Genomic DNA, 22,485 nt, shown 5'->3' on the forward strand with positions numbered 1-22,485 from the left:
TCATCCATTTTCTAAAATAGTCTATTACTATTCCAATTCCTTCAAATAAATTAATAATCATAGTTATTAGTGAAAATCGTTTGTATTTTGGGCAACTGAAAAAAAAAAAAAAAATGAAAATCAAGCTGCTGAACCTAACAATTTGAAAAATGTTTTGGTAAAGAGCAGCTTAGGTGGCATGATGTTTCATTAGATCAGCTACAATCATCGATGATGAGAGAGGAGGGGAAAGGAAATAAACGAGGACATTGGCAATCATTACTCAAATGTCAATTCTCAATTCTACTCTGAGTCCAACAAGGACTTAGAATTATTACTTCACAACAAATCCTCAAGGTTACTCTCCGTCTTTAAGAGCACATGGATATTCAATTAGTTTTTGAATATAATTGAAGGAATTAAAAAGGAATTTTCACTACTCAAAAGCTCAATAACAATGGCAACAGATTAAGAGAAGAAAACTCATTCTTTAAATTAACCATTGTACAGCGTTACACAAAAACTAACAAATAGTTTAGAAGCATAAATAGTATAACATCACGAAATACCTATAGCTTTTCAAAAAATGAATGGATCTGGGACGAATCTTGCTTGGAATCAAATTACCAGGAATGAGAAGGCAGGTAATGGATTTCCAGGAATCTAAGTATTTACCTAGCAATGGATTGCCACCCTAATGCACACTCCAGTGTGGAATGAGCATATTAAAGCAAAATAAACCGAAAATCAACAAAGTAACCCTAATAATTTCAAGAATGTTTTGGAAGAGAGAAAGAATAATGTTCATGACGTTTCATTAGATCAGCTATAATTAGCTATGACAAGAGAGGATGGAAAAAAGGATATAAACAATAGCATTTGCTAGAATTACTCCAATGTCAATCCCTAATCCTACTCTGAGTCCAATTATAACTCCAGAAGATATCTTAACGCTTACGCATCCTCTTTTATGAGCACACACAAACGTTCTAACAGATTTTGAATATAATTGAATCTATTTAGGATAGGAATCTCACTACTCAGGAATCAAATAATTTTGACAATTTCTTCTTTAAACTATCCATTACAAATTAACTAAAAAATACAATGGACTGACACATTATTCCTAATGCATATGTTTACATTAATACATTATAGATGACAGTTTCATACAACTTTTAAATTACATATTTGGTAACTCTTTTCTTTTAATTTAGTTTCAATGCATGTTAAGAAGTTATTCATTATAATTTCTAAACAAAAATTTAAAAAAATCAATATTTATATTAATTTTACCGATTAAAAAGCTATATTTCATAGTATTTTAACAATGAGTGTACAATGTACATCTATAATGATTGATAGTAGTTTAATGGTTACACAAGTCTATAGAGAAAATATTTTGAGTTAAATTTCTAATTCTAGTAGTACTTTAATATGTAAGTACGAGTATCATATCTGATTTTAGAGTATATTGTAATTGAACTTTTTAGTATTTTTTATAGGTTTGAAACATATTTTAATTAGTAAAAAATCGTATCAATATTGCAACTAAACTACACCCATTAGAAATTATTACAATTTTGAAAAAAATCAAAAAAACATTAAAAAAAAAAAGCAGGCCGATTAATTACACTTTCAATGATCCAAAAATAATGACAAATCAAATCATTATTCCCCTTTGAACAAAACCATTTATAAAATTATTTTTTGACCTTCAAATTGCATTTTAAATTTATTTTATGATTTGATATAAAATATTTTCCTCAGCTATTTTAAATCAACATAATTTTTTTTTCATAAGAATATGCAACAACGTTTTGGCCCGCAGATTGAAACCCACATCAAGCTTTTTTGGAAGAATTAGGGTGAAAAAGGGTTTATAAAATGCATATTGTTAAAAAGTTGCATAGCACAAAAATGACCATTTGGAGCCTTTTTTTAATAACATTTTGTGGAGTTTAGCTGATTGTGACGTCATTAACTGTCACCAACTTATGATTACGTAAAATTAGATATCTTTTTGTTTCCCCCCCCACACTGTTATGTAATATTCATAAACAAAATAATATTATAATGGAAGAGCCCCCGGGATTTGTGTATTTGCTACCTGAATACATGTTATTTTTTCTCTGAAGCTGTTTTTATTATTATTTTAGTCTCTAAAAGAGAACATACCACGAATGTATTTTCTCATGAATGATGAGGATCAACTATGAGGAGTTATAAGATTAAGTCCTTGTTGGGCTCGGAGTAGAAGTGAGGATCTACAACGGAAAAATTCCTTTCCGTATCATTCCTAGATACAGTTCGTGTTTATTTCATTTAAATCCTAGCACAAGGGGGCTACTTTAATGAAATGTCATTACAACTAAGCTATTCTCCTCCAAAAAATTCTTCAAATTTTCAGGTTAACCAAGTTAGTTTTCGTTTTTTTTTAAATACCGATGGAGAGCACTATTTTCATTTATGATAACATTCAAAGATTTATCCCAATGACGTCATATATGGATGAGGACATCATCACCAAACTTTTCAATATTATTTTCTTTTCAAAAAGTAGGGGCTCATCATTAACAGTATCACTAGCCACTTGATTTTTATAATATGTTAAGTATATTTATAAGTCTGTGGTATTATCAGGACTCTAAAATGGTAAACAGTCTGTAATATAGCAAGTAAACATTTAAATTAACAAACCATGTTTCTATGATATTTTTTGTGGGCCTCCAAGGTTATTAAAAAAACTATTTTGACCAGAATAAAACCTCCTTTTCGTTCTTCCTTTCTATATCTCTCTTCTCATCTCTGTCTCCCCCTCTTCTGTTCTCCCTCTGTACACATCTACATCCCTTCTATTTTCTTCTACCTTTGTTCTTTGCTTCTATTCCTCACTATTTAGACTGCAACATGGACACCCGCTACTAATATATATATATATATATACAAAATCTGCCTACTTTTATAAGTAATTATAAACCAGTGTTGATAATTTTTGGGCTAAGCCCCCACCCCCAAATGATGAAAACTAGCAACGTATATTTTATTTTAATTGAGGATAAATTGCTACGAATTACGCGTAGGTATTATAAGATATAAACAAAATGTCCGACACTCATCCCTAGCTCAAAACTATAAAACTAAATAAAATTGAAAAAACTCCAACGTTTAATACAGATTGAATTCCTAATTTGCGAGTAAAGTTCTAGTATTGAAATAAAAATGATACATATGTGAAGCTTTAAACGATTTCACATAAAATTATAATTTTGTTGACCTGTGTTATTTGTAAGTAGATATTTAAAAACTAAATACATACCGAAAGAAGCTCCGCCCTCTTCTCGTTCAAAAATATATTTTTTTGTACACGTTTTGAATTTTGAATTGTTTTTGAAAAATACATTAGGTATTATTAAAACTGAGTTTCTTGATTTTCGCATGGCTCCCTTGCATTATTTTTCAATAATACGTTTGTCGTGTTGGAAGGATAGGAAGGAGAATGATCTTCGGATTTTTTAGTATTGATTCTCCATGATGGAGTAAAAGTATTATCATTCTCTCTCCGATGACGACGATGAGCCATGGGATGATTTGGAGAAACTCCTGAGCCCAGTTGTTTTATTATTTAGATTATAACAATAAAGATGATTATGAGGTGGTTCATTCAATTTACCGCAAAAAAGAAATCGACGAAACGCTTTTCTAAATTTATCCGACATTGCATTGTAGAGAATTGGATTGATTGCGCTGAAAGAGAAATTTAGAATATTATTTATTAATTCGGGGTTCACTGCTTTTTTTTTCAACAAATTTAATATTCTTTTGTCTTTTTAATTATTAAATCATTCCCTTTATTGATTAAATCTACCTTTCTTCCAAAAAGAAAATGGAGAAAACAGGCATACAATCACTTGTAATTTAGTTAACCAATTCTTCCAAACTGTTGAACTATCGATTATACATACATATTAACATTTTTTTCATTACCAACATGTCAACTCTATTATTTGATTATTGGCTTAACCAATCACGCTTAAAAAATACTAATAAAAACTAAGAACAGAGAAATCGACTGCGAACAAAAAATAATTTACTCATTTGGATGTGTTGTGGGATAATGCCGTAAATTGTTTAAAAACCTTTAAAGCATTTTCAAATGACATCATCATTTTAAAGTTTGCCATCTTGAAGCCAAAAAATTCAAATGATTGACTAAGTAGCCCCTGCTGTATACAATGGTTTCATGTTAATAAGGATTTTTTCATTCAACTATTTATGAATTTAGTACAAAATACATATATTAACAATTTTTTTCGACATGGCGTCGACTGTGGTATGCAGAGGCTTATATAAGGGGGAAGAAATTTTAATAATAAAAGGAGCTCATCCGAAATATCAGCAATTAGACTAAAAAAAATCATAAATAAATAAAATCATCCAAATTGTAAATGTTTTAAATAATAATGATGGACTTGAAGTTCTTGATATTTTCAATGCTTGTACTCAATGTAAACATTTTGAGAATCACTGTCTTTGAGTATCTCTACTATTTATTAAGTAATCAATGATTTATATTTGAGATAACTGCATCAACCATTAAATACCCTAACTATAAAACAAGTTACCGCGATACTTTTAAGTGTATAAATCTACTCAATCAAAAATTTACTGCCTTGATGCACTATCATTGAAATACAGGAATTGTATTAAATTAATTGTACCATTTATTTAGAAAATAAAGTAGATATATATGGAGTGGAGATCCAGAAATTGAAGTAGTATGACCAATTTGCGATATAATAAAATAAGAGATATATATATATTGACTCTATATTGGTCTGAAATATGTTCTCCTTCACAAGGAATAACAGTCTCGACACGCCAAATAACATATTAACAGCTCTTGACGTTGAAGGAAACACTGGGATGGTAGCAGCTCGGAGCTAATCCAGATTTTGATCTCAGGTGCAACAGATATTCTTCTCAAAGATGTCCTGAACTTCTAATTCAAGAGGGTCGAGATTAAAGCTGAAAGAGGGGTAAAAGAAGGCAGTTCAGAAGTCAGCCATATTGTTTATGCAGAAGTTTTGTTCCTCCAGGCACTAACACTGATGCGTAGGAGATCGCACACACGTTACCTTTTTTGTTAATGCTCTGACATTTTTGGACTTAGAGACATGGAATTTTAGTGAAAATTGTTAATTTTGGTTTTAACTGTCGTTTGATTTGGAAAATAAACCTTTGAATTAAAAATAATGGCACAAAATTTTAATTAAATGTTACTGCAATTTTCGGGTACCCACTCTGTATATAAATTGATAAAATATCCCCCGTTTAAAAATAATCAAAATTAATGGTAGGTATATTTTTGTATTTAAAAGTTACAAATTGATCGTATAAATATGGATATTTAATAGTAATTCTGAAAGTGATAATTTGATATAATATATTAATTATTGGCATTTTGTAATAAAAATTGAACTAAGGTTTTTTTTTCTTGAATGATATTTTTGAGATATGTTATAAGATATGTGTCAATTATTTTAATTACTTAATCTTGCCTTACAGCAATATATGAGAAAAAAAAAGTGTTTTATTTAAAAAAAAATAGCCGACTTAGACAAGCAAATAAAATAATAAAAAAAGTATACTGAAAAGTAAATAAAAGTTTATACAACTCTTATCACTTATGAACAATCTTTTATTAAATGATCAATGAAGGTTCTAAAATGAAGATTCCTTTTATATTTGTGTGCATTTTTAACGTATAATATACTTTCATTATTGAGATTAAACATTGTAAATAAAGAGCTTACAATTTTTATAATATGTATATTGCCATTATTTATAAGATTTATACTTCACTTCACTTCAGTTCACCCAAGGGTTGTAACCCTACCCTCTCTAATTTTAATGAAACTTAACACAATTGATCCCTGTGGGTAGAAACTAACTCCTGTGAAAGTTTATTCCATTTGGATCAACAGTTTAGGAGATATGATCTTGTGAAGTACTGACTTTTCGACAAATTTGACCTGAACCCCAAATTTTAAAATCCCATATCTCCGCAACCACTTTAACAATATCGATGTATGAACTATCATTGAAAAGTTAATAAGCCTTGAAAACCAATTCCGGTATCATTTTTAGACTTGGAATATAAAACGGGGTTATGAACTTCGAAACTTTAATTTGACCTTGGGGTTGACCTTGAAGACCTCGTGACCTTGGCGACCTGAACATGCCATGAAAATGTTTGTGTTCATAATGTTTACTATAACATATCAAAAAACTGGGGGGTGAATACTCAACAATTACAATGAGAGGGGTTATAATCAAAAAAGACATGCAAATAACATTTTTACACAAATCTTGAGGAAATATTCCATCGCCATCTGGAAAACAACTTTAAAAAGTAAGAACAATTGAGTTTCTAATATGTTCTTATATTTTTCGCTATTCATTACTCCTTTAATAGGGTAATCAGACGTTTTGAACCACAAACACTTTCTACTCTTCAAAGTCATTTATTAAGATGGTGATGGAAAAAAATCTTTGAAAGATCTGCGATTAATTATTATCTTGAGTGACAGGAAATTCATTTAACTCTAGTCCATTACAAATTTTAAGGACAATAATGAAAGCTAAGCTCAGAAAAATTGATTGATCGACAATGAAAAAGCTGACTGCTACAGTAATTCAGCTCTGGCATCATTATGATGATTTTTATAAGATGTGCCCTAACTTTGTTAATTCAATGGCAAATCGAGTTTAAATGGTCATAAATGCAGAGGGCAGACATATTGACTACTCGCATGTAATATTTTTCCATTGACAAATTGACTTTTCAACAAATAAAATAGATTTTGGCGAAATATTGTCTTATTTTCCCTTTGCCGATATTAGTTTTGACAGGTCAGTATGATCAGTAAATATATCATTGAAATTTAAAATATAGTAAAAATTTATGATCTATTCTTAATCAATTATAACAAAAAGGTCTTTTACAGAACAATAATTTTAGTATAAATTATTTGGTTACAAATGAATTTGCTAATATAAAATAAACTGTTTAAGAAAAGGTCGAGATTTTTTCCTTATTCTTAGAAATGATTACTTATAATTGATTTCCTTCGCATAAAATAATATATAATATACATCTCACGTATTGGTTCAATAAAAGTGATATACAATCATACAAATGTACCCCTTGCGTCATACTGTCGATTATTTTTTAAACTTAATTAAAAACTACTTTGTGAAGACAGTGACAAACAAACTAATATCGACATTTTCTATTCGATATGGTCTTTCTCAACCCCAATTACGGCCTCAACCCTCTTTCTGAAGATCGCACAAACCTTACAAATGTATTCTTTAAACAATTCAGCCTGTGCAACCTTGATGGCGGACTAAAAGATCTCACAGACACCTGAGGCTTGTTACAGACTGCTTTCTCTACCTTTGTCTAGAGGGAATAATCGAAAGGATTAAAATAGGGTGAGCTGGGGGCCATATGTTCTTGGACACTTTCAAAGAAGCTTGGCTACAAACAACCTCTTCTCCTATGTGTCTTTGGAAATCTAAGTTAGAGTTTTCTGCATTTCCAGCATAATTTTAGCTTCAATTGTGTCATCATTGAAGATACATACAAAATTTATCAGTAAATGATTATAAGAAATAAACACAACTAAAAAAATTATATGAAAACTCGAACTATGAGCAGTTCTTTAAGTTTAAACTTAAATATGATGCATGGGGTACACACTTATTACATAACATCATAATTACAACTAAATCCATGATAAAGGTTATACCATTTTAATAATTATATTACAAATATTATTATCTATATTAATTAGATGCCCATTATTTCATATAATTATTATGTTAATGATAGTAATTAAAAGATATTCCACACAAATGAGAAATAAGGGAGTCATAAATTGAAATTGAATTACCGTATTTAATAATATTTAATATCCTAATTAATATCTAAGGGATTCAAATCGAAAGAACTGGGAAAAATCATCGTTTACAGTTTTTGCAATAAATTTGCTAAATAATCTCACCAATTCATGTAGATACAGGTTTTGGCAAACATCAAATACCAGAGATCCATATATGCAGGGGCTGAGTACATTGTTGCAAATGAGTTATAGACTACAAGTCCACGATATGGGATCCAAAGTGCAGCGAATATTGTCACAACACAAGCAAGCATTTTGACGACCTAAAAAAAAAAAAAAATCATGAAGTTTGTTGTAAATACGTATGTAAAATAATGTTCAATATTTGTAATTTCAAGTATGTTTTCGCAAATTTTTTGACGTCATAATTAGTAAACAATGAAGTATTCACCTTTTTTTAAACAAGTCACAAAAATTATTTTATAAGGTTTATAAATTTAAAGATTTTGGACTGAAAAGTCCCGGGCTTAACAAAGAAAAACACGTTTGTCTTTTCTAAAAATTATAATTTTTTATTTAATTGTATATTCTCTTTAGGAAGTAGAGTCCCTGCAACACTTTTCTAGCCATTGCTTAGCTTGAACAGTATTTTGTCTCTTAATGAAGCAGTGTAAAATTATATCACGAAATTGTTTTTAATTTTTTACTTATTTCTGAGTTTTAATAAAATTATATATCTGAATCCACCATAATCTGATCATACTCTATAGCGCTACGAGTATGTCTTGTGTTTATATTATCCCACAAATTCTGACAACTGGATTGAGATTAGCATAGAATTAAAAGTGTACAAATTGTGGAAAACAATAAAATTTCGTCATTCTCGCAATTACTGGCTATTTTTTATATATGCTGATATATTTTGTATCCTTGGGCCTCAGAGGTCTAGAGAATATTGATTCAAAATACATCAATGTAGGAATTCTGTTTGGATCGGCAGGTTGTAATAAGAGTGCATCTTCAAAAGTAAAAGCATGGAACTTCAGTGTGATTGATACAAAGAGACTTACCGATAAGGAATAAGTATGTACAGGAGACCAAACTGTGATCTTTATGGCCACAGCATAAGGATCCCAGCATCTACAGTAATGGATTTGATGCAACCATATATTTTTTGCGTTACTGCCCAAATAGATCCATCCAGTTTCTAGGAAATCTGAATTCATCGTATTCATCAGCCAGAATAATTGAATTGCTTGTGAATTTTTAGTTCCAAGTCGTGGCTAGAAGGTTTAATTTTATGCTTAAGTGCTTACGTATTTATGTTAATAAAAGGCAATTCCTCCTAACAATTCATATTTTGTCATTTTTAAGTTTTGTATATGTATATATATATATGTATAAAGATAGACTTTGTGAGGCCATTTATTTTACAAAATCATCTGAAAATAGTGCGTGTCACAACTTTTACAATATGTGACCCATCAGTTCCAATAATTGCCTCTATACATGGCCTAAATCCCTTGTAGATCTTGACTACTCCTACTTGAGGGCAGTTTCTAACACACTCTCTTCTCTAAAGATTAATCTTGGATACATATCTACAAGCTTTATGGACTTTTATTTAGATATTTATGGAATAATGGTAAGACAACCAAAAAAGTTATTCTAATCTGGAGAATTTATATTACCTAATGTTACTTTTGTACAAAGTGGGGTAAAAATATTTTTTCCGCAAAAAGTTAATCTTATCTGCATGTGAGAGTGTGTATTTCTAAATATGTACATTGTATTATCTTTGATATTCTAAATACACCCAAATATTATCTGTACAAGTTACAACAGTGTGTCCCTGCGAATCGGTAACGAATTACATATATTAAAACATATATAAACAGTTCAATCTCAAAAAGGCCACCTTGACATGAATCCTATTTTTCTGACATGTCAGCCTACACCTTCTCCACGGCAGCCAATAAGGCAAGAAATGGGACGTGGAACAGGCCGTCCTCTCAATGGCAGCCCAGATTGCGTAGTCAAGAGCGTTATAGTCTAGAGACCAGATATATTTGGGCCAAAACATCAACAAGTACTCTCAATACCACTTTTGACCTTTACAAAGTTTCATTCACGATTCGCTGGGCCAAGCTGTAGTTGCAATAAATAATTAGATTAATCCCTTAAAATGACTAATTTTTATGAAACACTTTTCATAAGCAAAATGTAATTATTGAAATTTTATTAGATGTTACAAAAAATATTAATTGTTTATTTTTTGACAATTTTGATGATTATTACTAATTGATAAATATTCTGTAGCTCATTATAAATTTCAAATGTCCACAGTACCATCACTTGTAAATGTATAATAAATGTTTCATAATGCTAGATCACACTTAAAGTATTGTTTTACACAGTTTAAAAAATAAATCAGATAGGTGACGTTCATACACTGAATATACCAAACATGGCTATTTTAATACTGTTGTGTCTTGACGAGGTGTGTTAGAGACAAACTATAATATAACAGGAATCCAGGACCACAGAGAGAAAGAGGAGTAACGTGGAGGAATAAGACAAAGGTAGATTTATAAGAAACACATGTATGTTATGTTATGGTACTTAATATAAACTACTCTGACCTCATAAAAGTTGTCCAACTATTTATACTATTAAAATATGACACAGTACTTTATATATATACATAACACACAAGTTTAATAAAAAAAACAAGGTTAGACCTTGCTAGAATATTCAATCCAATGCACCGACTGCTGGGCAAGAAGGGCTGATTTTGACAAAACACAGAACCACTCATAGACTATGACGTCACTATTGCTTGAATTTTCAATTCAATGTATAGTACCGACTGTTGGGCAAGAAAAACAGATTTTGACAAAGCATACAACTCCTCATCTAGTATGACGTCAATATTAAAAGCGTGGTGGAAGTCAAACATCAGTTGTACACGTGTTATGGTATAATCTTGTATTTTTTATAACCTTGCATAACACATATCAAATAGTAACAATAATAAGAGGAAGAAGAAAAGGAGGGGAAAAGAAGGAAAGAAGATTCTTTGCAGTTTGTAAATGCACTCCAAATACCCCATGATATTTTTACATTTTTTTGCCTTTAAATAACTTTTCATACATAAGTTTTAGACGGATAGTTATATCATACAAAAAGATACGTCAGTTAATTAACAAATTATTATTTCATATTTTGCATTATTATTCATGGAGTTCTTATCCAGCTGAGAAAAGAATATCAAGGATCTCCCCACCAAATCGATGAATTCTCTCGCTATCGACTTCTCCGTGGTTTCTAGGACCATTAAGAAGGCCATGAGGGATGACTTGTGATTTTTATTATAAACAAGGACCCCATGCCACCTTCTGGAAGTGGCCAAGAAGAGCAGTAGGCTCGTGAGTACTTGTTTTGGTGCCCAACTCTGTATGTGTATTTGAAAATCTATGAGAATATGCTCCTTCGAAAACTATCATTATAATTAGGTATTTTTTTATATACAAACAAAAAGGAATTCTATTTTTTCAAAGAAATACTTAATTAGTTTTATAGAAATATTTTTCTTTGAATGTATGTTTTACATTCGGACTGAAACGAACTTTAAATGTAGTTCAATAGATGCAATTAATTATTTTTCATCGGCCCTTAATGATCTGATCCCCTACAGGTTATTTAAAAACAAAAGAACAGTGTATTTTAACTTTTTTTCGAGTAACTTTATCTTTTCTCCTAATTTGAACAAAAATAGGCACAAATATACAAAACCTATGAACTATCGGAATCAATATTTAATTCAAAAAATTTCAATTTGCATTTTTATAATAATTGATTTTATTGTTTCTTTATAACAACTTTTTTGGGAAAGCTAACATATAAACAACACTTTGAATATTTGTCGGAACGTTCGTCTAAATTTATAATGTAAAAAAATATATTTTTTTTTAAGAATAATTGAATGCGACTAATTTTTCAAATAGTTGTAAAAACAATCATATAGTTAGATTAAAAATTAAAAAGTTGCATTCATTCCAAATGTAAAAAGTTTGTATGACTTATAAAAATAAATATACGTATATCAATACCTACTATTTCTTAAATATTCTAGCAGTTGGTTTTAATACTTATTGTTTTGATTATTTTTGATAGGAGCTTTTGTGGAAAAGAAATAAGGAGTACTACATCATAATTTTCTTTGGTAATTGAAATTAAAAAAAAAAAAATTTAACCCAGGGGACAAAAAAATCAACATAAAACAAAAACACCTAATTAATTCAGTCTTTCTTATTTTTTTAATCACAAACACTGCAAATGTCATCAAATTTTATATACTTTTTTAAGAAAATTAAAATTAATGCCTTTGTTTATATAATATCCATGTATTTTTTTAGAAAGCTACAAAAATTCAATTCAAGGCCTTTGAGAAGTTCATATTTGTTGAGTATTACAATTTGATGACAAAACTTAATCAAAAAGTAGAGAAAGTTCCATAGATTGATTTGTAACATTTTATAAAGAAACAACTATAGAAAAAATAGTAAGACTTTTTGTGTTAAGATCATGAAAAACCTAAGAAAGTGTTGATGTTAGGATTGGAAGGAATATTAACGAAATACATAATAAATTCATAAAAAATCCTATGTTATTAATTTTTAGCAATTTTTCAAAGTTGGAATTCAAATAGTCTATTAAAATATTTTTTATTAGAATTTGATCATTGAAAGAAAAATAGTAGAAGTCAAATAAATAAACATTGGGAGAGGAGTCAATGTGACAAATTTCCCTATTGTTTTCTACATATATCTTAGTACTTGAACAAATTACTAATTAAAATGATTTGTATGAAAAATTAGTATTTCTGACCTTCTTATCATAACATAGGATCCTTGTAAATTGTAAATGAATTTTCCTAAACAAACTTTATTAATATTTCTTTTTAAAGTACAAGTATTTAGACATTGATACTTTATATACTTATCTTAGTTTATATAAACAATTGTCAAAACTCCCTTTGACATATACATCAAAGAAAAAGCAACAAAATCAAGAAGGAGAACAAAATATTTTATAAGGGATACCTGGGATGACATAGACGTCTTCCAAGACGTCGATGTCACCGTTTTTCCAGCGAAAAATATACTCAGTCTGGCAAAAATTAACTAATATAGTGGCTACATTAGAAGTAGTCGTGTTTGGATCGATAACATCCCTGTTGACTACCTAGACACAATTATCTATACCGTTGGGTCCAAAGATGAAAACGGTAACAGCGGTGCTGGATGGGCTATCATTCGAGGTGCAACGTTAATCTACTACTCATAGAGGTTATTGCAGAATGAGGGATTTGTATTCCAAGCAGAGGTTTTTGCATTTGCAAAATCAGTTTAAGCTCTCATGAAGCAAAAAAACCATTAAAAATGCGATAATTCGGTCAAATTCTCAATCAACAATTGCTGTTGTCATTAACCTACTACAACCAGCGAGGAGTTCAGAAAGTGTAAAGAAATGTTGAACTAAGGGAGGAATGAGAAAAATATATATCTTGTTTGGTACAAAGGTTATTCTAGTTAAAAAATATAAGTACTTATATTTAATTGAAATAATATGTTATTTAAAAAAATGGAGCTTTATCTTTGAAAAATAAAATAAAATATGTAAAATCACTCCAAATATTCATTCAGGAGTCGCTGAGACACATTGTATGTTTAAAAAGTGTGTCGTTTACAATCAAAATTGAAAATTATAGATAAATTTTCAGATTTTTCTTTTTTTCCATTGCAAACCTATTCTCTAGCAGTGACAAGGTTGTCTGGGTCATTTCATACTTATAGCCTGGATCTTGTAACTAATCATCAAAGCAAATAGAGAAATTTGATGATAAATTGAAGATTTTTTCTTTCAATTTATCTTAAAGATAATAAAATATGTTATAGATAATAAATCCATTTTCTAAAAAGTGGAGTCCATTTTTCATAGGTATTTCTGTCCATTACTATATACAATTTTATAAAGAATTTAGAAAGATGAATATCTTACCAAATTTTTAGTTTATACAGATATGCTGTAGTATGTATGTATATTTAAATCCACATATTTATCATGCGGAGAAATGCTACATCACGCTTCTTCTGATACAAAGTGTGTATATTTTTAATATGTATATAGAATAAATTTAGGAACCCATAACTTTAAATCTGGAAGCTTCCTTTTAAATATTTAATTGAAAACTTTCCATTTTTACAAAAACATAAAAAATATGCTTTTGAATAGTCCTATCATTAGTTGATTTGTTATGTATTACTCTTATTTAGCTAAAAATATAGTTATTTATCCAATTATGATTTAAAAGTTACTTATGAAGAGTGATTTTTCTACACTTATTTAACCCTTTGTTAGTGAAATGGTATATCAAACATACCAAGATTTATAAAATTCTGTTTGTTCATTTAAATCTACATTTTATCAGCAATACTTGCTATTATGTTTCTAAAATATTAAATCAGATTATATGCAATTATTTGTTTATCTAGATAATGCCTTATCTAGAATTTTTTTTTTTTAATATTTAGCAATTTTTAATCAAGGTTTTTTAAACTTAATTTACGGGTTTGCTTCAAAGGTTTTGTTCCTTTTAATTTTTGGGAAACTTCTATTTTTTCAATGTGAGGACGACTGAGCCGTACAAAATTTAAAAATATAGCTATTATTTTATGTAATACACAAAAATACACCCAATCTCATCAAAAACTGACAAGTACTAATTTGATTCCCACAATTCACTTAGTATAATGATTATTTCATAGAAATGTTGAATAAAAAAAAATTAAATGTTTTTACTATAATAATAATAAATGATATCTTGTTAAAACCACAAATTAATGTTTTAAACAAAGAATATGTTTTATCTGTATGTCTAATTTTGGTAAAAGTATTTTTAACATTTTAATTAATATTTATAAATGCAAAATGGATGGTATAATTAAAAATATATATAAGAGCAATAATGTAATCAATAAATATTAATTCCTCTATGAATCATTTTTTTCCAGTAGTAATCTACAATCACCCATTAATATCTGCATTGAATATAATAGTATTGATGTAGATGTATAACTGAAAGGAGGTGTGCGTCTTCTTTAAGCTATATTCACTATGTATACCTCCGACATCCCTTCAATAATGTTTAAACTCCATCCATACTATTTTGAATTATACTGTCTACCAGGACAAAATTATATAGGACCATTAAAGAGTGTCAAATTTGTTAAATCTGGGAAGGGACATGTTAGAGTTAGAGAAACCACATATTATTCTCGCTACAGACTCCTTATTTACCAATAAATGGTAAATAGAAGTGGAGTACTCTTGCCATCTATAATGACAACTATTTTAGGGCTACATCTCTTCTTAAGGCATAAGAAGTTTTAGTGTTCAGCAATTTTAGAGTGATGATCTTGGAGAGCGACTGGCTTATAATGACGGATCCGGCAGGGGATGATAATTTTAAGTTTTGGATTGCATAATAACAGATTTCATAGATCAATTGATCCACCTATACAGAATAATGGTAGTTCCACGCCTTCCTTAGTAAAGACACTGTAAAAATAAATAACATGATGCACTTTGGTTGTCTTCTTTTACTGTCGGATTAATTTATAAAATAATATTTTATGTGACACAAACGCTCTATTTTTGTTAAATCGAATTTCTACACGTATTTTTTTCTTATAATTTTTTATTTCCACTTTACTGAGGAGTCCTTTAAGTTTTGAAATATTGTAATAATGTACTAAGTTATTAGTCCTCCCTCAAAATTAAATAGATAAACTGAAAATAATCATAAGTCCACAAAAAGCTATTCGTATTGAACAGCTTTAATCAGTAATTTTATGCAGTTATAAATATGATAAGTAATAGTTTGAAGAAAAAGTAATTTTGTATTTTTGCTATATTTCAATGCTTTATAAAAAAAATATTATGATCATCTAACTTAAGCCAAGCATGCCCCGAGAATAACGAGAATCCTACTTCGTGATTCCCTTTTCGTAGAAACTGTTATCCCTATTGGCAAAGAAATTGGAAACCCAATTTGCACAGGCCTCTATATTGGCAATTTTTTTAAATTTACATCGGACCTCCCGGAGCTTCTGGTACATCATCAAAGATGTGTGCGGCCTGGCAATAGCTTGATGATGTATTATTGTCTCATATTCATCAACGCAGACAGCTTCTGTTCGATCATCAGTTTCAAACAGTCGAGTTGCTTACAGTAGAGGGCAGAATTGAGCGTTTGGCGATAGGGGAGCAGATCATGCCCTACCAATCCCACCAAACATACAGCAAGACCCTATTGGTAGTCAATCCTGGGTTGCCCAGGGTTGATCCGTTTCATTGGCTTTTCATTACAATTTCTGTCACTTAACTCTGACGTAAGTGATCCCTTTTTTGTAGCCAGTCACAATAGTAAAAAAAAATTATGGGGAATTTCTTCCTTTGAGACTTCCATACTCGACCTATGATAATTTACCACAGAACCCGTCAAGTGGAAAACTGTTCAAAAATTGTTTGTATTATACACTCACACTTTTGCAACTCTCTATCTTTGGGCCAATAACGAACAAGATATGTATACTTAGTTAAAAAAAGGAAATAAAGAAATAAATACGAAATTACTTTTTTTATAAAACGGGTTTCCTCATCCTCATATTTAATCCATGTTTCAAAATAATTATGATGGTAATAAATTTATAGTCTAAATGTAAAAAAATTATGTTAATAAATGTAATAAATTTTAGCTTTTTTTTAAAAAAATAATAGAAAGAAAATGAATGATTAAGTGTTTTAAGTGTATCCATTATGAAAAAACTCACTATATTAGAAAAAAAATTCTTTATTAAACTGGGCCTCAGCTGTAGGAGCTTTATTCAGCTTTAACTGTATATAGGTATATTCAAATTATTTTGAGTTTATAACTATTCGTGATTACAAAGTTAATCAAAGATCCACTTTTATAATTAAAACAGAGACAACAAAGTTTCACTTTTTCAAAAATCTTTCAAAATAATTATTCTATTTTAGTGTACTTGAAAAGTTATTTACAAATCTCTTATTTCTTTTTTTCGTATGATATCTTGTCTGTGAGAATTTTATATTGCAATTTATAAGTAACTTTTGTATGGAAAAATCAATAATACAAATAAAAATAATTTTATTCTTTTTCAAAAAAGTACTCATATTTGACTTAACTCATCTAATTTTTAGAAAATGCCAATAATTTTTTTTTATCATAAGGCTTCTGTTTGAATAGAAAAGTTTATCAATTTTGAATTTTTTTTTTTTACAACAACGGAACTTATTTTTTGCGTACATAACTAGAATTTAATTTACAAATGAGCACTTGGTTCAATAAAGTTAAACTTACCTGGAAGGTGGATTTTAATTTAACTACATTTTAGAGGGAATCCATGGGACGGTGATAAATTAATAATTAAAGAATTCATTGCCAATTTATTTATATTTAAATTAATTTATTTCATTTTTATGGAATATAATTCATTATAACGTAATTTAAAAAAAATTAACCATTTAAACTCTATAAATTTGATTCAATATTGCAGCTTAATTAGAAATTTTAGAACCAAATACTCTTTTATAAATTATACTATAATAATTTACGCTTAAATATATTTATTTGTCGTCAAAATAGTTAATACCAAAATGTTACATCTTTTCAGAAAAACATAATAAATCGTGGTTTTTTAACCTTCAAATGACTTTTTTTTAGAATTGAATTATTGCATACCTAAAATAAGAATACATTGGAACTCTTTATAAAATTTTACAAGAAGAAAGGAAATTTTTTGTGTGAATTATTAATTTCTATTTGTCGTCAAAATAGTTAATACCAAAATGTTACATCTTTTCAGAAAAACATAATAAATCGTGGTTTTTTAACCTTCAAATGACTTTTTTTTAGAACTGAATTATGTAGTAAATTGCATCATATCGTAGAACTGGTTCCATTATACTCCTTCCCGAGACAGAGTTGCAAACATAGACATGATCCATTATAAATAATATTAATGCGACAAAAGGAGGAGTGATGATTCTTCTTGTTCTAATTTCTTCTTCTAATTTATGTACCGCGTGTCTTTTCCTTCCTCTATTAGTTCCAATAAATTAATATGAGATCTTTCATGTAAAGTATTGCCGAATAATCAAGGATCCCCCTGCGTACATGAGTAGGTTTGTTTATTTTGAATTTTATTTGCTTAACCCTCTTGTTGTCTTCGGGTCAAAATGACCCATCGCATAGTTTAACAAACCATAAAAACCAATAAAATAACGTTTTTTCGGCCTGATATTTTTTGACTTTTCCTAACTTGTCCCGAATATTTAAAAGAATTAAAAAAAAAAAGATTCGCAGAAACATTTCTGTGTAAGCAGTACAAAAAAATGCACAAAGATTGTCTTCCGGGTCAAAATGGCCCATAATAAAATTTTAACAGAATTGGAACTTACCCATGTAGTTGCGTATTAAAAAATGTTTCTTTGTTTGATTAGTCTCTCTAATACGCAATTTCTTATGAGTAATAGCATAATGACAATGCAATATTTGTTCTTTGTCTGTGCATTTCAAGGGGGGTATAAAGGTGGTTGGTTTTTTAGAATTCACTGCATTTACATTTTTCAATATGAATGTGCGTGAAAGGGATAATATTTTTTACATCTTATCAATATGGATATTTCAACAGCTCCTGAAGAGGACGATTACCAAATGGATGGTACGGTTCACCTAGTAAAACATCTTAGCAACAACTCCTGACGATTACCATAGTTGGTACTTGCTTGCATCAAAAGAGAGAGAAGTCTTCTCATTTTGCCTTCATACCCACTTTTAGTTTCTTATTTACCTTAAGAAAAACTTAGTTCTTCTAAGCCCACTGCACAGAGATGGTAGCATTAGTGATCGTGACGATAGAAAGCCAATCATAATTATGGACTACAATCGAAACAAAGGAAGTGTGGACAATCTAGACATGGTAATTGGAACATACACCTGCAGAACGATGACTGCCCGCTGGCCCTTGAAACAATATCATTGACGTTTCCTCTTACAATACCTTTGGAGACAGATCAATCCGACCTGGATGTCTCACAAGAGCCACAAGAGAAAAGTGTTCCTGGAACAGCTAGGAAAGGCACTTGTAGCTCCACTCATTGAAAGAAGGAAAAACGTCCCCCGAACAGAGGCCTCAGCTCAGATTGTGAAAGCTTTTCAGAGTGCTGGACTTCTGGATCGACCTGATGCTCAAGCCTCAACTTCTACTTTCAATGCAAGCAAGAGAAAAATATGCCTGTTTTGCCCTAAAGAGAAGGACAATAAGACGAATAATACATGTTTTAAATGCAATAAATACATATGCAAAGGCTGTTCCTTATCATACTGTTCATCATGTGCTCAATAGATGAATTTATTTTACATTTCTATTATTTTGTCATTGTTTTGTAAGTATTTATAATTATTTAGAGGAAAATTGAAAGCAAGTATGGAAAAAAATTGCTTTCCCATATTTTTTTATCATTATTTTAGCTATAAAGTTGATTTGGGCAGGGTAAAAGCAGTCATTCAATGATATTTTTTTGTGAATTAAAAAGCGGTTCTTCTGGCAACCTGAATTGTAGTCGTTAAAATATTAAAAAAAGTCAAATAATTTTATAGCAAAGTATTTGGGTCATTTTGACCCAAAGGGCAAAAGGTGTGTACAGAAAATGAAGACAACCCAAGGGTTAAGAGATAAATATTCAAACAGCAATTGCACTCCTACGTTTATTTTTCTCCAATATTTTCGCTCTTTCATGGTTTTTGAAATTAAAAAAAAACATGATTCGAATAACGTCTGAAATTAAAACTTTTGATTTCAAACTTGTCTGAATTGATGAATTTCGGTCATTTTTTGATAGTATTTTTAAATATTTAATAACTTCTTTATTCGATCTTTTAATGAAAATATTTTGATACAAAACTTTTTACTAACATGTTTATCAATTTTTTTATCTAAAAAAATCTCAAATATAACGAACAATGTCTATATAAAATATATGAACATAAACATTTCTTCGATGTGTCCGCCGATGCGTAACTTACCCTAAGTCATCCTAGCCCAACTTTAGTAAAATAGTAATGTGTTGGTTATATGCAATGATTAGAGTTGAGAAGTTTGTAATGAAAAAAAAAACACTAGGTGAAGGCGGGAGCGAGACATATGGTACCATTGGTAATACTAATATCAGCTGTCCGTTATATAATTTTTGGGGGAGAAAATTAATTACTGCTCTAAAGAAGAAAATCTTTTAAATTTAAAATAACATTAGCAGAGGGCAAATTTTGTAATTATATTTAAATAATATTTATTTTTCTTTTATAATGCATTTTTAAAACAATTTGCATTATTCAATAATTTATACTTCAGAGGGATAAGTTAACACCATTAAATAATTAACAAAAAAAAAAAAATGCACACGCAAACACCGTTTTTCTTCTTCTATTATTTGAAGGTAGTTTTTCTTCATTACAAACCACTCAACTCTAACGATGATGTAAATCGTCTGTATTTTGAGATGACACGTGTTTTTTATGGAACTGGTATTTTGAAAAATGAATTTTCTTTTTCTGAACTGTGGCCATCATTATTTAGCTCCTGAGCAAGTCAACTTCCTTTCTTACTATTTATAAAAAAATAAAATAAAAGGGCAACATATATATTTACAGTTGTAAATCATAAGCATTTTTTTATTGTACGATTCCCTATGTTATTGGAAGCCTGGAAGCTTTTTTTTCCAAGGTGTTATATTTATCATTTCATTTTTGAGGTAAGAACAGCTCAGTATTGAGTTACTACGTGCTCATAAAGAACAGAGAGTAACTCTGATTATTTTTTGACACTGATGATCTTCTAGATTATTAATGCAAAGTGTGTATGTATGTTTGATTGTCTGAGTAGGACTCGTATGTAACAATGAATGTGAGTAGTTATAGCTCAGTACATCAAATTAAAAAGAAAAAAGGGAGCACATATTTTTAGGATTATAAATCCTAAGCACTTTTTTTCATGCAAGTTTTTATCTCTTTGCAACTTTACTTTCTGAAGCTGTTTTCATTATTATTTCCTTCTTGAGGAGAGATCATCCAAGTCTGGAGTTAGTACATAGATGTACATAAAAAATGCAATGCAACACAAATGATTTTATAGGAAGTTATCTGCTATACTAATAAAGCTAATTTATAGTATGAAAACAAAGTTTGTCTGTTCGTTTACGTTTAAAACCTCTGAGGAATGCCGAGTATGTACTACTACTAGTAAAAACAATATTAAATCAAAGTTTCTATAGTTTTGGGTTTTTCTGCAATACTTGAATAACTAGAATTAATTATAATAAGTTTCCAAAATAAGATAGGTCTTGAGTATGTTGCTCAAATTTGTATGAATTTAACATAATGCATATTCAAACAAATATATATGAAATGCAAAATAAGGGATTTATTTATAAATTGCATTAAGATCCAAATAAATAAATATGGATAGATATAAATTCCATTAAATATGGTATATGTAATATGTATTGCATTTTATCTTATTCAAACAAAGATCGGTTTGTTATGTGAAGAAAAAACAAATTATTCACTATTAAAAAATGTACACAATATAAAGGTTCTACAATTAATATTTGTGTAATCTTTCTCTAGTGAACTGCTATATTATAAACACCAAAATTTGTAAAAATGCTTCTTATTCCTTTGAATATTCAATTGATCTTCAGTACTTTTTGGTATGTTTCTAAAACAAATAAAACTAATAATGTTTAATTATTTATTTATCCTGGGAATGAAGTATTTGTACATTTTGGCAATTTTTAATCCAAATTTACTTATTTTAAACGGTTTTATTAAAGGCGTTCCTTTGTTTTTCTTTCTGATTTATTGAATTTTTTTTTTTCTATGTCAGGATACAAACTTTTTTTTGTGTATTTTATATTATACACGCAACCTCCTCAAAACATAGGGATTCTAATTTGTTTCCTACAATTTTGTATAAAATAATGCAATTTTTATCAAAAGGAAAACAAATTAAATCTTTTTGAAACCCCAAACTCTTGCTGCTAAGATTACTTTAAAATAAGGATTGATTTTTTCTCAATGTCTTATATTCATACAAGTATGACACCATTTTTAATTTTATATTTACGAGTTGAAAATAGATGGAATAGTAAAAAAAAATGATCCAAAATATACTAAGTATTCATTATAATCGTTCAACTGTTAATAATGCAATAATATACATTTAATTTTTTGGGGTTTCTTTTTCCCCTGTTCACTAACCACGTGATAAAAAGGATATTCACTAACAGGGTTAACTATTTAAGTATTATGGTTTATCTCCTGGTATTTTAGCAGCAGGGCCCCGTATTTCTAATAGGCATCATGCTTGTTTGAAATATTAAATTAGAGATTTATCCTTCAATGAAGGTTATTTGAGAAAAAATGGAAAAAAATATATTTTTTTAAATA

General features: G+C 29.2%; 1 protein-coding gene across 1 annotated transcript in view; it reads right to left on the reverse strand.

The window, feature by feature from the left end:
- The window catches only part of LOC121118963 (thyrotropin-releasing hormone receptor-like), a 298,046-nt gene that overhangs the window by 58,836 nt on the left and 216,725 nt on the right, over window positions 1-22,485 (reverse strand). Inside the window, exons 3-4 of the mRNA XM_040713570.2 lie at window positions 8,052-8,212; window positions 3,653-3,726 (exon numbers count right to left, since the gene is read on the reverse strand). Of these exons, the coding sequence (XP_040569504.2) occupies window positions 3,653-3,726; window positions 8,052-8,212 (235 nt within the window). The remainder of the gene's footprint in view (window positions 1-3,652; window positions 3,727-8,051; window positions 8,213-22,485) is intronic.

The sequence above is a fragment of the Lepeophtheirus salmonis genome, chromosome 5, assembly GCF_016086655.4.
Source record: "Lepeophtheirus salmonis chromosome 5, UVic_Lsal_1.4, whole genome shotgun sequence".
Classification (NCBI taxonomy): domain Eukaryota; kingdom Metazoa; phylum Arthropoda; class Copepoda; order Siphonostomatoida; family Caligidae; genus Lepeophtheirus; species Lepeophtheirus salmonis.